The sequence below is a fragment of the Portunus trituberculatus genome, chromosome 47, assembly GCF_017591435.1.
Source record: "Portunus trituberculatus isolate SZX2019 chromosome 47, ASM1759143v1, whole genome shotgun sequence".
NCBI lineage: Eukaryota > Metazoa > Arthropoda > Malacostraca > Decapoda > Portunidae > Portunus > Portunus trituberculatus.
In genome coordinates this window covers 17,879,754-17,895,006 of record NC_059301.1, presented here as the reverse complement: position 1 = coordinate 17,895,006, position 15,253 = coordinate 17,879,754, and the positions used below count along the sequence as shown (strand labels likewise).

General features: G+C 37.8%; 1 protein-coding gene across 1 annotated transcript in view; it reads right to left on the bottom strand.

Annotated features, from left to right (window-relative positions):
- Positions 1-858: 858 nt before the first annotated feature.
- Positions 859-15,253, bottom strand: part of LOC123498158 — a 44,036-nt gene continuing 29,641 nt past the window's right edge. Inside the window, 5 exon segments of the mRNA XM_045245327.1 lie at positions 859-1,961; positions 2,136-2,312; positions 2,442-4,104; positions 4,278-4,484; positions 4,625-4,715. Of these exon segments, the coding sequence (XP_045101262.1) occupies positions 1,113-1,961; positions 2,136-2,312; positions 2,442-4,104; positions 4,278-4,484; positions 4,625-4,715 (2,987 nt within the window). The 3' untranslated portion in view covers positions 859-1,112.

The following is a 15,253-nucleotide window of genomic DNA, read 5'->3' as shown; positions in this document are numbered from 1 at the left end:
TCTCGTGTCTTGGTTGAAAGCCACCATAACTAGCCAAGGAACTAAACACAACATGCTGATAGCATGTATTGATCAATGCTGACTGAATTGTTATATCTATCATCAGTAACAGTTCCAAGTACATTACGGGACAAAGGCTTCTTCAGGTTTCAGCACAAGTTGCAACAATCTTCGACACGTTTTACTTGTAAACTCTTGGATATGCATATGTGGGCGGTATCACAATAAATTATCACGATAATGAAATCAGATTCTTGGTTATCTGATAATAAATTTTCCTGAGTTACTGATTCATTGGTATCACGGATACTTTTGGTTCCAAACTAGTAATAATCAATAATTCTGGAATATGAGCATAGCTATTAAACTTATAATAGTATTTACATTAGTGAAGACACAAGATATAAAACCTTGAATTTTATTTTTTCTAAGATTTTTCAAAATTGATAAAGATAAAGATTTGGATTCATCAACTTTTTATTTTAACTATCAGTAATGTAATCTTTAGTATCAGAATATCTAATTTATCAATTTACTGTTTGTCAGTTATCAGGCAATAAGTTTGTTGCCAGTCATCAATCATCGCTTATCACCAATAAGGTTATCATTATTGATTCATCAGTTATCATGATAAATTTTTCCAGTCGCACCCAGCTATGCTGGGTGCAAAGATGTCAGCTAAAGCTGATCTTTTTGCAGAGTCTCATGGAGATAACAAATGGTTGCTATTCAGGTGAAATTTATTGATGATAACTTATCTGATTTCCTATTTGGATACCATTACATATTTTACATTCCCTTTGAGTTGATTTGGTTAGTTATGGTTGCAATTTGATCATAAATTTTTTTTTTTTTATCGGTATGGGAATCAGTTTAGGTGTTGCAGGACTTTATTCAAGTATGAAAAAACACCTCACATTACCAGAAACCTTGTGTACTTAACAGCCTCTCTGTGTATTTTAGGTTGTATACGAGGGAGTTTACTGTATTGACCTGAAATGAAGATGTTGAGCGATAGCTATATAAAAGCACCATAATTCCTCTCAACATACACATGTGAGGTGCACCAATAAGGCAACATCTGCATGCACCAAGAGTTCTCACAAGCACTCCTAGGCTGATGATTCTCTGTCGATATCTTCTTTATCCTTGTTACTGAGAGAACTGTCTGAAGGTGCCAGTAAGTATGGCTTTGTAGGTGTAAGTGACCTGGAGGATATCTGTGATTTGTTTGACTGTGAAGATTGGTTCTCCAGACCTTGGACACCTTGGACAGATTTGGCTTGACCTGAATGACCAAATGTATATTGAGACATTAATTTCCCTGCTCCCCCAGTACTACTTATCTTTAGAGGAGTGCTGAAGGTTGATGACTGGGACATAGAAATGTTCTGGTGGATAACAGGGTGCACTGGGGTAGTGACATACAAATTTTGGTGGAGGGATGCTACTGAATGTGAAGGAGAGGAAGTAGTTGTATTGTGGTTATGAGAAGTGGAGCCTGATGTAGGAGCAGTAACACTGATGGTTTGGGAAGAATCTGCACAGTGAAATGTATGAGGAGTGGTTTGAGCAGTGACTACAATATGAAGAGAATGGTGGCAGGCCAATGCTGGAGGGCTAAGAGAACTACCTCCTCCTCCTCCACCACCACCACAACTAACTTCTATATTTCTTTGGGTCAAATGATACTCTCTTGCTGATGCCAAGTTTTGCTCCTGGCCTGCTCTACTTGATGTTTCAGGGGATGACATCAATTTGTGGCTATTATGTGGAGCACCATGAGATATCCCAACCTGAGCCATGGTATAAACTACACGACTCTCTACACTAGTGCGACCCTCAATCCCACCCTCTAGGCCTTGGTCAGCTGAAGACACGGTCTGGTCGGCAGGACAAAGGGAATATGAACCAGGCTCAAATACTGGAGGATACTCCATCCCTGGATAGTGTGGCAGGATCTGCAACAAGTTTTCAGGATTATACCATTTAATTAATTACATTTCTGCTTTTTTGATTGAGCAATAAGTAATCTATGTCCTTACAACACCAAAACAAGACTAACATGTTGCTATTTATTTTAGTCACATCATACAAAATAAAACTTCTGAGCAATAGAAAATTAACAATTTTACCTTTTGGTTGCGTAGTTTAGGAGGCACCGAGTTCTTGCTGGAATGATGAGGAGAAATGGAGGAGGACACAGAAGAGAGGGTTGGGGAAGATGGGGGTGAAGAGAAGAAGACATCTCGGGGTGACAGAACACCAGGAGTTCTCCGTTGTTTCCCAATCATGGACACACCCATGGCAGGCTGCCAAGGTAAGTTTATAGTTGCTTTAAACATTCTTTACTTCTATAGATTGCTAAATATATTATGAATGCTATCTTTTGTAACAGGATCATGAAGATCAAATAGATAACAGGAGATGAGATGACATACCTTAAGAGGTGTGCGTACTGGGTCTGTCTCCTCAGATGTGGTCCTGATGGTAAGGTTGGGAACATGTTTAGTTAGAGTAGTAGTATGAGTAACCCCTGGAGAGCTTGTGGATATAAAAGATGGTGAAGTCAGTGCTGAATGCTGTGTAGAGTGTGTGGATGGGGAGGAACTAATACTGTGGTTATAAGTAGGGGATATTGTCATTGAATTTGAAGGACTGGAGACTAAAGGCAAATAAGGTGGGGAGGAAGGCAGAGGAGAGGAGGGTGATAAAGTTCGTTCACTCAGAGAGAGGAATTTTGTCCTAGGTGGCACCTCAGGTCGAGATGGTGTCCCTGTATCACTACTGGGAGACTGCCGCTGTGACCTCCTTGTCAATGTGATTGTCATTGGCTGGGCAACAGAATCTGACTGGGAAACTTCTGAAGGAGTCTTGGATGATCTTAAATTTTCTCTGTGACAATCAATGACAATCTGCCTACTATATGGATCCAGAACTAATTCAAATGCTGGTTTCATTGGGTCAGTACGACCACGAAGGGGTGGGTGATACAAGGCAGTACGTTTGAGACGATCAGAGGCACTATTATCTCCAGAGCCAGAGCGTGAGCGTCCATCTTTTCTTGCAGAAACACAGCGCACAGTAACTCCCTTAGTTTTGGAGGTGTCAGTGCGCAAAGAACTGATCCACAGCTTTTCTGGAGATCCCTCTCGATATTCCTCTGAAGCTAGGAGACTACTTGTAGAACCATGAGAGCTGCGAGTGGGTGTGTGAATAGGCGAAGTGGGTGGGGAGAGTGCTCGTGGATGAGGCCAAGCCAAGCAGTCCAGAGAACCTCTGCGGGGTGATCCAGACCTAACTGGGGACTCTCCCCCAATACTGCCTCGCCGTCCACTAACCTCAAATTTGGAAGGGCTACACCGCCCACTGGATGGTGGTGTTCCACTCCAACGTCCCATACTGGCCTTACTGGAGCTGGAGCCACTACGACTATCCAAATCAATGGAGGATGGTCGGCCAGGAGAATAATGACTGCTAGCTCGTGTGGGTAGCATGTAACGTGGTCGTTGTCGGTGTACTCCTGCACTGCTCTCATTTGATCCCACCTGAAGTTCTGTTGTGGTCTGGTGTTGAGGGCTGACAGAGATCTGAAGGGCACTGACTTGTGGCATTCCAGGAGTGGTGTTAGTAGCTGTGGTAGTGGTGATTATGGATGTGGTGGTGGGAGTGAGGGTAGGAACAGGGTTGGATATAGTGACAATGGGCATGGTAATGTTTGTGACAGAGGTGCTGGTGATGGTGGTGGTAGCAGTGGTATTAGTGGTAGCAGAGGAAGTTGGCAATGTCTTTTCTTCACTCTGATGCTGTTGCTGTCCCCCTTCCCTTCTATTTGTGATTTGGTCTCCTTGCTGTTGCTCTCCTGCAGATTTCTTTCTGTTCTTGTGGGTATCATGGGTGCCCCGGCCAGCTGCTTGTTTCCGGCGCTCAGAGGTGAAAGGTGTGTGCAGCTGACGAAAACGGTCACGCAGGCTGTTCTTTCTAGTCACCTGTCGACTTGAACCTTCTTCAGTCTTATTTTGCAAGTCAGTGCTTGTATCTGACCTACTGACCTTCCTTAGGTCACCAACTGAGGTACTTCTGCTGCTGTTTTCACCCACACGCCTGTAGGGGCATTCAGCCATTTAATATATTAGAGCAGATTTCATCACAGAACTTAAGAATCTAATTCACTATAAGAAATGTCATAAAAATAAGCACTGTAATGGAATCTCCACTGAACACCATAAGAAATGTTATTACAATATTCATATGCAATCTGTCTACAGTAAGTTTACCTGTAACTACGAAAGGATGCTGTGGGAACAGGCTGACTCATTGGATCCTTATAGTGTTGTAAGAATCTTAGGCTGGAGCCCTTTGTCACATTTAGCACTGCTAAAGATGAACACAAGGGTGCCCCCCGATTCTGACTACTTCGGCCAGGACTGACTGACCCTCCACGCCACAAGGAAGTTCCACTACCATCCCTGCCTGTTGGGCTTCTAGGAAAATAAAGATCATGAATCAGATACCTATCACATCAACTTTTAGTTCCATAATTCTATATCAACAAAATCCTTTCTATAACTGTCATTATTCCTAGACACTCTTGTAGTCACAGAGTAAGAAAAGTGAAACTCACCTGGCTGATGATGGAGACTGTAAGGTGTGAGGAGAGGTAGGGGGTCTGTCATCTAATTCTTCATCAGTCTCACTATAGTAAACTTCTTCACCTGCAGAAAATCAAAGTGGCCATGAGCTTCAAGTTAACTTACTAGTTTCTAAAGCTAAAATTATTGCTCTCTCCTTCTCTTTATTTGCCTTATCATAGTAAATTCTGTCATCTTAGGATAATCAAGGGGTTAATATACACATTTCTAAAAGTTCCAGCAACAGAAAAGATCCAGTAAAGTTTATCACATACTGAATTTGACATTCATGATTAACTTCTTTTGATTCAAAGCATAGCATTAATACTATATTTGTATCAGAAATTAACTTATTGAGGAACATGCTTACAATATTATATACTAAATGAATAATGTGAATGAAGGTAATTATAAAAATATGAAAAGCTTTTCAATCTGAAAGCAATGATACATCAAAGATTGGCATGCTGAGACAAGCATGACATACAGAATACTACCTCATAGTGAATCATCATCATAGTAGTATCATGTTGAAGTCTGTAAAAGCTAGCAAAAAAAAAACTGGTGCAATGAATTTGATATTCATTCATACATGCAAAGTGTCCGGGCTTTCATGTCACATGGACAGAATAAACACAGAGCGCTGATCTACAATGTCTGCTATTCACTCAATTCAGTTTGTAAACTGTTTGTTGTTGCCCGAAGCAGTGAACAACTTCACTTCTAATAAGTTATCATGGATTGTTTCATTAGAATTTATAAAGAAAATATGTTACATAATACTGAATTCAGCCTTTTTCATAGTAAGATATTCAATGTAGAAATCTTACCAAGAACAAAGTTAATACAATACAGTATTTCTGTTTATGATCAGAAGGGATACTAGTTTTGTAAAACTGTGAAGCATGCAACAACTTCAAACGGTCCATCATAAATTGCCGGGGGGGAAAAATAAAAAATTAAAAATATAATATATATATATATATATATATATATATATATATATATATATATATATATATATATATATATATATATATATATATATATATATATATATATATATATATATATATATATATATATATATATATATATATATATATATATATATATATATATATATATATATATATATATATATATATATATATATATATATATATATATATATATATATATATATATATATATATATATATATATATATATATATATATATATATATATATACAGTGGTGCCTTGGAATACAAATTTATTCCATTCAAATTTTTGTTCTTACTCCAAACCATCAAAATACATGTATTCTTATGGAAGAAATTATAATTCGTTCCAAACCACGTCCCAAGACCAAAAAAATTATATTTTTCATCTAATTTCTTACTTTTTGCATATTATTACTATATATACTACTACTACTACTACTACTATTATGCTATAACTATAGAAGATAGGAAAAAAAAAAGCAGGAAAGTAAGCAAAATGTAATATAATGAAAATTCAACTTCTTGTGGTCTGAAACAAGGGTCACCACCTCCTCCACATGTGACTCCATCAAGCCAGCACCACACACTCTTATATAAGCCAATAAGTTTTTCTTTGATATACTGCATTCATTATGGAAAATAAATCAGGTAAGTAAGCAAATTGTAATATGATGAAAATTCAACTTCTTCACTGTCAGAAACAAGCGTCAACACATCCTCCTCAGCCAACTCCATCAAGCCAGCACTACGCACATGATTCCAATACTGTCATGCATCATAATATGTTTCTGAACAGCTTACTTATCCATGGAAATACATGCATATCTTATATCTCACCAAGAAATACATAAAAAATTATAAAATACAGCATACTGACATAAGTGCTCTCAGCATCCTCACCCTTGTAGCTCTCACACCTACACAAACACATCCTTGTAAAAGCTGATACATGATTGGCTAAGTGTCCACCATCTTGAAAACAATGGGCCAATGACAGGCCTCGATATATGAAAGATAGCCTCAAGCATACACAAACTGTGTGGCATAAAGAAGCGCAGCTTCTGAAAAGCGCTACGATCATGCCTGACTGGCACTAACATAAGAGCCATGATCATGTCTGACGGGCTATAAGGGTTAAGGCTTTTAATTCACGAGCTGGATACTCCCTCTTCCCCTCGGATCTTCTAGAATCTTCCATATGTATGTCTCGTGACCATGTGCGCTGCTACGCTAGGCAATAATCTAAATAACTAAAAAACATTAATATTATTATCCCCAGCACTACAAAACAACTGCAAACAACACTCCTGAGGCACTGAGGCAGCGTGGTGCCCCAGCATGCAGTCAGCTGATCGCGCAGTGCTGTGTGCAATCTGTTGACCGCGTTTGTTATTGTTCACACTCTAAAGCAAAGTTCGTCCTCCAATGCAAAAAAAATAAATAAATAAAATAAACAAATAAATAAAAAAAAAAAAAAAAACAATTTTTTGTTCGTAATCCAAATTGTTTGTACTCCAAGGTACCACTGTATATATATATATATATATATATATATATATATATATATATATATATATATATATATATATATATATATATATATATATATATATATATATATATATATATATATATATATATATATATATATATATATATATATATATATATATATATATATATATATCTGTGTGTGTGTGTATTTACCTAGTTGTATGTTACAGGGTTCGAGCAGGGTTCATAGTGACCTGTCTCCATATCTACATTTATCTAACTTCTCCTTTAATTTGTGCACACTTTCTGCTGTTACAATCTCTTCACTTAATCCATTCCAGATGTCTACTGTCCTATGTGGAAAACTGAACTTTTTGATATTCCTATGACACTGACTTTTCATGATTTTCTTGGAATGTCCTCTTGTTTGTCTGTCTCCCTGCTCCATCAGTGTTACCACGGTCTTGTCTATCTATCTTCTCCATACGGTTTACCAACTTATACATCGTTATTAGGTCTCCTCTTTCCTGTCTATCCTTCAAAGTTGGTAGCTCCATCTCCTTCAGTCTTTCTTCATAGGGAAGATCTTTTATTTCAGGGACCATCTTTGTAGCAGCCCTTTGTATCCTTTCTAGTTTCTTGATATCTTTCTGCCTATATGGTGACCATACCACTGCTGCATATTCTAGTCTAGGTCTTATCATAGTGGTTAATATCTTTTTCATCATACCTTTATCCATGTAATTGAATGCCACCCTGATGTTCGTTAGTGTCTTGTATGTTGAAGCAAATAATCCATTTATATGTATTTCTGGAGTCAGGGTGTCTTGTATAATCACTCCTAGGTCTTTCTCTTCTCTTCTTCTCATTATAATCTCTTCTCCCATTTTATATTCCCATGTAGGTCTTCTATTACTTTTACCCATTTCCATTCCATGGCATTTCTTAGTATTAAATTATAATTTCCACTTCTGGCTCCATCTCCAGATCTTATCAATATCTTTCTGTAATTCCATACAATCATTTTGTTTTTTTATAACTCTCAAAAGCTTGGCATCATCTGCAAACAAATTTATGTAGCTACTCAAACCTCAAAACCTCTTGTATATCATTGAAATATATTTGAAACATTACTGGTGCCAACACCAAATCCTGTGGTACGCCACTGGTTACAGTGCTCCAACTTGATGGTGTATCTCTTATCACTGTCCTCATTTCCCTATCTGTTAAGTAATCTGTCATCCAATTTAAGATATTTCCCTTAATTCTGCTCATGTGTTCTATTTTCCATAGGGGTCTTCTGTGGTACTCTGTCAAAAGCCTTTTTAATATCTAGATACACTGCATCCACCCATCCATCTCTTCCTTGTACTTCGTCTATTACTCTTGTATAAAAGCTTAATAAGTTTGTTATACATGATCTTCCTTTTCTAAAACCAAATTGGGAGTTATTAATGATTTTATTTCTCTCCAGATATTCCAACCATTTTCCTTTGATAACAATTTCACAGATCTTACCCACCACACTAGTTAGTGACACTGGTCTATAATTTAGGGGCTCAGTCATTTTTCCTCCTTTGTATAATGGGACTATATTGGCTCTTTTCCATTCCTTTGGTACCTTCCCTCTTCCCTTAAGGAGTCGTTAATTACATCCCAAATTGGTTCTGCCAGTTGCTCACTACATTCCCTTAAGTGTCCATCCTGACACTCCATTTGGTCCCATTGCCTTCCTCACATCCACCTTTTCTAGCAATTCTCTAATTTTCTGTTTTCTTACCACGATGTCTCTTAATCCTTCCTGTGCCGCTGAGTTGATTGGCTTTATAAACTCTCCCTCTTCATTAAATACAGGCAACCCCCGTTTAACGAAGGTTCACACAACGAAATTTCGCTATAACGAAGGTTTCATTTTAATACCATCTGCTCGTTTAACGAACATCAAACTCGCTTTAACGAAGTTTTATCCAGGTAATTTTTTTCCAAATTTGAAAGCCCCACTGTATCATGCAAGCTGACAGGCTTTTGAATATATCAGGAGCTGCTGGTACTAAGGCCTGCCTCAGGAGAAATCCTGAGACACCTATAGAATAAAGATCAAGATCAAGCCTCTCATGGACAACACAAGCTCTGCCGATACAAAGGCCTGACTCAGAAGAAATTATGTGTCACCTGTACATCAAGATCAAGATCAAGATCACACGCACCACTCACTGCCCAGTCAAAACATAACAGCGTCACCAGCAGCTCATCTTCCTTAGTTAAACTTACCACCAAAACACCCTGCAATGTGGCCTAACGTTCCTAAGAAGACCAGGAAGTGTCTTACTCTCAAAGTGAAGCTGGGTATTATTCACAGACAAGAGAGAGGCCAGAAAACTAATAACATTGCTTCCCACCATGGCTTGACTCCATCTACTGTCTACTATTTTCAAGTCAAGATACTCTATTAAGAAGGCTAGTGAGACCTCATCTTCCTTGCAAGCTAAAAGAACCACCAGAACTTGTGACTCTACAATGGATAAAATGGAAAGCCTTGTGGAAATGTGGTACATAAGTTTTGTATGCAGTACCATGATGCGCACTTTGTTTAAATTCCACAGGTTGCCGGTTAGTGTATTTCCGTTTCACTCTCCCTCCTTCATAAAGTTAAGATCATCAACATTATAAAGTTACGTACATACATACATTAGTGTACATTATAATGACTTAAATTAAACTACCTAAATGTTTAACTTCATAATTCTTACTTTCATTAAACCTTTTACTGTACTATGATGCACTCTCACTTTGCTTACTCTCAATGGAAGTTCAAATCAGGGGTTATATTTGTTATAATCGGTTCGCTTAACGAAGTTTCGCTTAACGAAGTGTTTTTTAGGAACGTAACCCCTTCGTTAAACGGGGGTTGCCTGTACTGATTTAAAGCCCTCATTCACAAGTTCACTCATTTCTTCCGATGTTTCATATATCATATTCCCCTTAATCACATCTCTTCACTACATCTTTTTCAAAGTTTCTCTCCTCCTCCCTTCTTATCCTAATGTATTCATTTCATGCCTTTTTATACTGCTTCCTATTTATTCTATTACGTTGCCTTCTTAATTTTTTCATGCTGCATCCTTGCACTTTTTAGCTTTTGCACATATAGCATTATACCAGGTGTGTTTGCTCTCTTTTACTCTATATTCACGAACATATCTCTTTATCCCCTCATTATACTTGTCTAGAAATATATCATACTTCATTGTCTTTCCATGCATAATTTCTTTCCAATCAATACTACCAAAATAACTTTTTAATCCCCCCAAATTTGATTTAGCATGGTTCCGTCTCTTGTATTTGTGTCCCTCATTATATTCCAAATTTGCCAATCCTCAATTCGATTTCTAAGACCACATGATCACTTTTTCCTATTGGAGTATGATATTTGATGTTTGGACATGGCTCCGGTTTTTTTGTAAATACCAAAGCCAGCATTGATGGATCTTCTTCCCCTCTACATCTTGTATAATCTTTCACCCATTGATCCAATGTGTTTACCATTGCCAGTTGTAACACATCATCCCCCCAACGTCCAGCGTGACTGTGTGTGTGTGTGTGTGTGTGTGTGTGATCTTTTCCCTCTATATCTTGTATAATCTTTCACCCATTGATCCAATGTGTTTACCATTGCCAGTTGTAACACATCATCCCTCCAACGTCCAGCATGACTGTGTGTGTGTGTGTGTGTGTTTCACTGTTTGATCTGCTGCAGTCTCTGATGAGACAGCCAGACATTACCCTATGGAACGAGCTCAGAGCTCATTATTTCCTATCTTCGGATAGGCCTGAGACCAGGCACACACCACACACCGGGACAACAAGGTCACAACTCCTCAATTTACATCCCGTACCTACTCACTGCTAGGTGAACAGGGGCTACACGTGAAAGGAGACACACCCAAATATCTCCACCCGGCCGGGGAATCGAACCCCGGTCCTCTGGCTTGTGAAGCCAGCGCTCTAACCACTGAGCTACCGGGTGTGTGTGTGTGTGTGTGTGTGTGTGTGTGTGTGTGTGTGTGTGTGTGTGTGTGTGTGTGTGTGTGTGTGTGTAATTCACCTTGGTCGCCTGCTGGTCACCCAGCCAGTCTTCCCCATTACGGAGCGAGCTCAGAGCTCATAGACCGATCTTTGGGTAGGACTGAGACCACAACACACTCCACACACCGGGAAAGCAAGGCCACAACCCCTCGAGTTACATCCCGTACCTATTTACTGCTAGGTGAACAGGGGCCACACATTAAGAGGCTTGCCCATTTGCCTCGCCGCGCCTGGACTCGAACCCGGGCCTCTCGATTGCGAGTTGAGTGTGCTAACCACTACACTACGCGGTGTGTGTGTGTGTGTGTGTGTGTGTGTGTGTGTGTGTGTGTGTGTGTGTGTGTGTGTGTGTGTGTTTCATACTCATATTCAGCAATGCAGCATTGTGATCTTGATCTTGATGGAATATGGTGCCCCTTGATCTTGATTTTAATGCTACAGGTGATTTGGGATATTTGCTGATCCAGGCCTCTCAATCACAACTCTGATTATTCATAACTCAGTTGTTTATATACCACACAAGCCTACTTCCATGACTTTCAATGTATTTCACTATGTCATAAGACAGATTCAAAAAGATATACTGTAAAACTTGGGGGCATCACCAACAGTACTTACACCCAATAACTATAAGCTGGCAAACAATCTGATTCTATTTAATTCATAAAAATTCTAAAAATTATATTCTGCCCCCACCTTCAATAGAACTCTTCAAAGCTCTAACACTGCAAAGGAGACTAGAAGGTACATCCCCTACATTTTTAAAACACGTCACTCAAAGATATTATGGTATGTACAACATAGTTCATTAATTTGATTTCTATAGAAGAAATATGAAAAGTAATGATGTTCTTTAATATACAATTCTTTTTCATCCAACTTTAATGAGGTATGATTTAAATCTAAGATGAAGAAAACAAACAGTAAATCTAAGGCTTTAGAAAATAAATCATGTTCCAAGCAAAATTCACATGAAAGTGGTACTTGGGGAAAATATATTAGATGACTATTCATCTATTTAAAAGACTAGACTGTTCAAAATTAGAGACAACTCAACATCATTGTTCATAATCATCGTTTCTTATGATTCCATCCCAGCGCAACAAAATTGATCTAATTTATCTATCCACTTCTCTATCTGCCTTGCTTAATTTTAGCATCTTTGAGTTGCTATTCTTTTATTCAAATTATCCATCTATCACACTTGTCTGTTTGTCACATGACTGTACTGTTCATATCCACTCATGCTGAAATTTTCTGATTGTTATCAATATGTCTTACTCTTTGGTCTGCTTAAGGTGGTAATTCGATGACTCGATATCAATATCGGTTTTTTGGCTCTCCCATTGCTATTTTTTCACCGAATTCAATAATATTTATACACAAGGTGTACGTTTATGGTGTACGTCTTCAGTGTTAATTTGGTACACAAATGTGGCGTAGTTTTTTTGCAATAAATATTTTTTCGGCGATAAGAAAATAATTCAAAATACCATTATAAAATCAAAACTAATAACAGTGTGGCAATTTCCTCTTAACCACATATAATATACATAACAACAAATAAATGTTAGCATCGGCATACACATAACCTATGTTATAACAATTTCATTACACGCCAAATTGTTACCTTTTTTTCATCAAAAATTTGAGTTTATAAGCCTGTTGTAAATTTATTTGAGTGAGTTCATGCATTATCATGCTAGCATTTGTTAAGATGAGGTTGTTGATCATTTTGCTGCAAAAATTTTTGAAATTGACCAATTACTGAAAAAGTTATTCAACAGTATATGCTGAAAAACTGAAAGTCGAGAAAAACGCATTTTTCTGTGAACATCTTCAAAACCCCCACATAACTCGCTTCCTCACTCGGGGCAACGGTTTCCTAGCAGGTGGGCTTTAAGATAGGAGGTACCCTAAAAAGTATCTCCTTTAGCCCATAAATTCCCGTGAAAAGCCCACATGGTATAAAAAAAAAAATAAATAACTCACTCCAATATGTACCAAACTCAGATATGTACTTACATAATCCCTTGACAACTGCTTGGAGGCTGGTAGTGGCTGTTTAGATAGTTTCAGGCCATGTTACATCATGGCCTTACACGTGGCATTGTCACAATTTGGGAACCCAACACGTGTAAAATACGATCAACAGGTAGGCTGCACGCACGCGCACTCCCTAAGGCTGTATCGATTGGTACTGAGGGAGTAGCGTCTTCCTCACCCTCACTGCCTGATACTAAACTATCGTACATCACGCAAAAAAAAATAAAACGGCTCAAAAAAAAAATAATAAATACAAGCAAAACAAAGACTAGAAGAAAAAGGGGCGGCCCTTTAAACCCGCCATTACCAGGTAAGCAGTGCGTTATGTGCCTGGCAACTTCGGCCATGGCTTCCCTCTCCAGAGACGAACCCAAGTACCAAGTTTCCAATTTTTCAATTTTTTTGACCAAATTAACGAATTTCCACCTTAAATATCTATGATGCCCTTTTATTTAAATTAGCATTATCCTCAAGGTGATACATAATTTCTTTCACACAGTGAAATTTTCTTTCCAGATCTTACAACATCCTAGGTTTCTGTTTCATAAGCTAAAAGCAATAAATCCTACCTTTCTCTTTAGTGATAGGGTAAAAGTACTTTTCTTAACTATTCAAATAATGATAACACTCCATCCTGTTATCATTCTTTATCATTTTATTTTATCAGTGTACTTTCTTTTATCTTGTCTGATGATGTTCCTTTGTTTTTTCTATTATATACATTATCTATAACATTTCCTAAACTACATATACATAATAAATCATATACAAAAAAGGATAAACTACATATACATAATAAATCATATGCAAAACAGGAAAGGGTTCAACAAAGCTCCTCCCCCATCTATCTCTCGTTTCAGCAACATGCTGTCAGGAAATGGAAGGGAACATCAAGCACATTAAGGAAAATGAGATCATGGAAATTTCAACCAGATGATAATTCTGAACACTAAATAACTATGACCTACCACTGTTAACAGTATCATTATTGTCAAACACAAAATAGCTGGATTCTACAATAGCATGAAAAGAGCAAACAGATGTGTGGCACTGACTTTGAAGTCATCCAAATGCAAGCTACTGTAGCAACAGCACAGCATTTTACTGATCTCTTATATGCCTTTTTAATACTGTTTCCACTGCCATTCATGAGTAATTAGAATTAAATAAATTCAGCTGTCAACTGATTTTCATCACTCATTATCAAGTATGCTTTTCTACTTCATGTTTTCTCTTATATTTTTTTACACATATATCATAGTAAATAAGCTAAAGTAAAATGTTCATGACACCATTACAATGACTAGCCTGTTGTTCTCCAAGCACCTTAAGAAATGAAATGAAGGAAAAGAAGACACTGTACAGTATTATAGGGCATGCATGATAAGAAGAAATTGATGAACTTCACAAAGACAGAACGGGAACAGACAAACTGACAAAGACAGAAACAATCAGACAGACACAGATAGACAGAGACAAAGACACTAACATGGACAGAATAAAATCAACACTTACATATGTTGCATACAGTAGAACAGATGCAGTTAAAGCCTAACATGTAAGTGGTGCATAGTATTCTTTTGCTTTGTACTTTTGTAAAGAAGTGGATGAAGCCATAGGGTACAAGGAAGGAGAGGTTCATGGGTAAGGTTAAGAGCCAGTGAGGTGTATGTGGGCTCGAAGATGCCTAAATTTCCATAAATGATCAGCGGAGTGAGGTTAGCCACACTTTCGCACCTCTGCAGCCACCCACACAAATTTCGTCCAGTTGCCCTAATCTGTGGATATGCAAAACTTGAGCCTAAAATGCCCCAAAAATAGCAGTAATAGTCAAGCGATAGGTGCAAAACGTCAGAATTATGAGGATCAACTGAATTAATAGTGCTGGGAATTCATACAATAAAAGTGTGCATTGTTTTTTTTTTTTTTTTTAACCAGTGGAAATTCATGAAACTAGTGAGCCATAATTAGACAAGAATAGAAATATGCACTTAAAATGTGAAGATGAA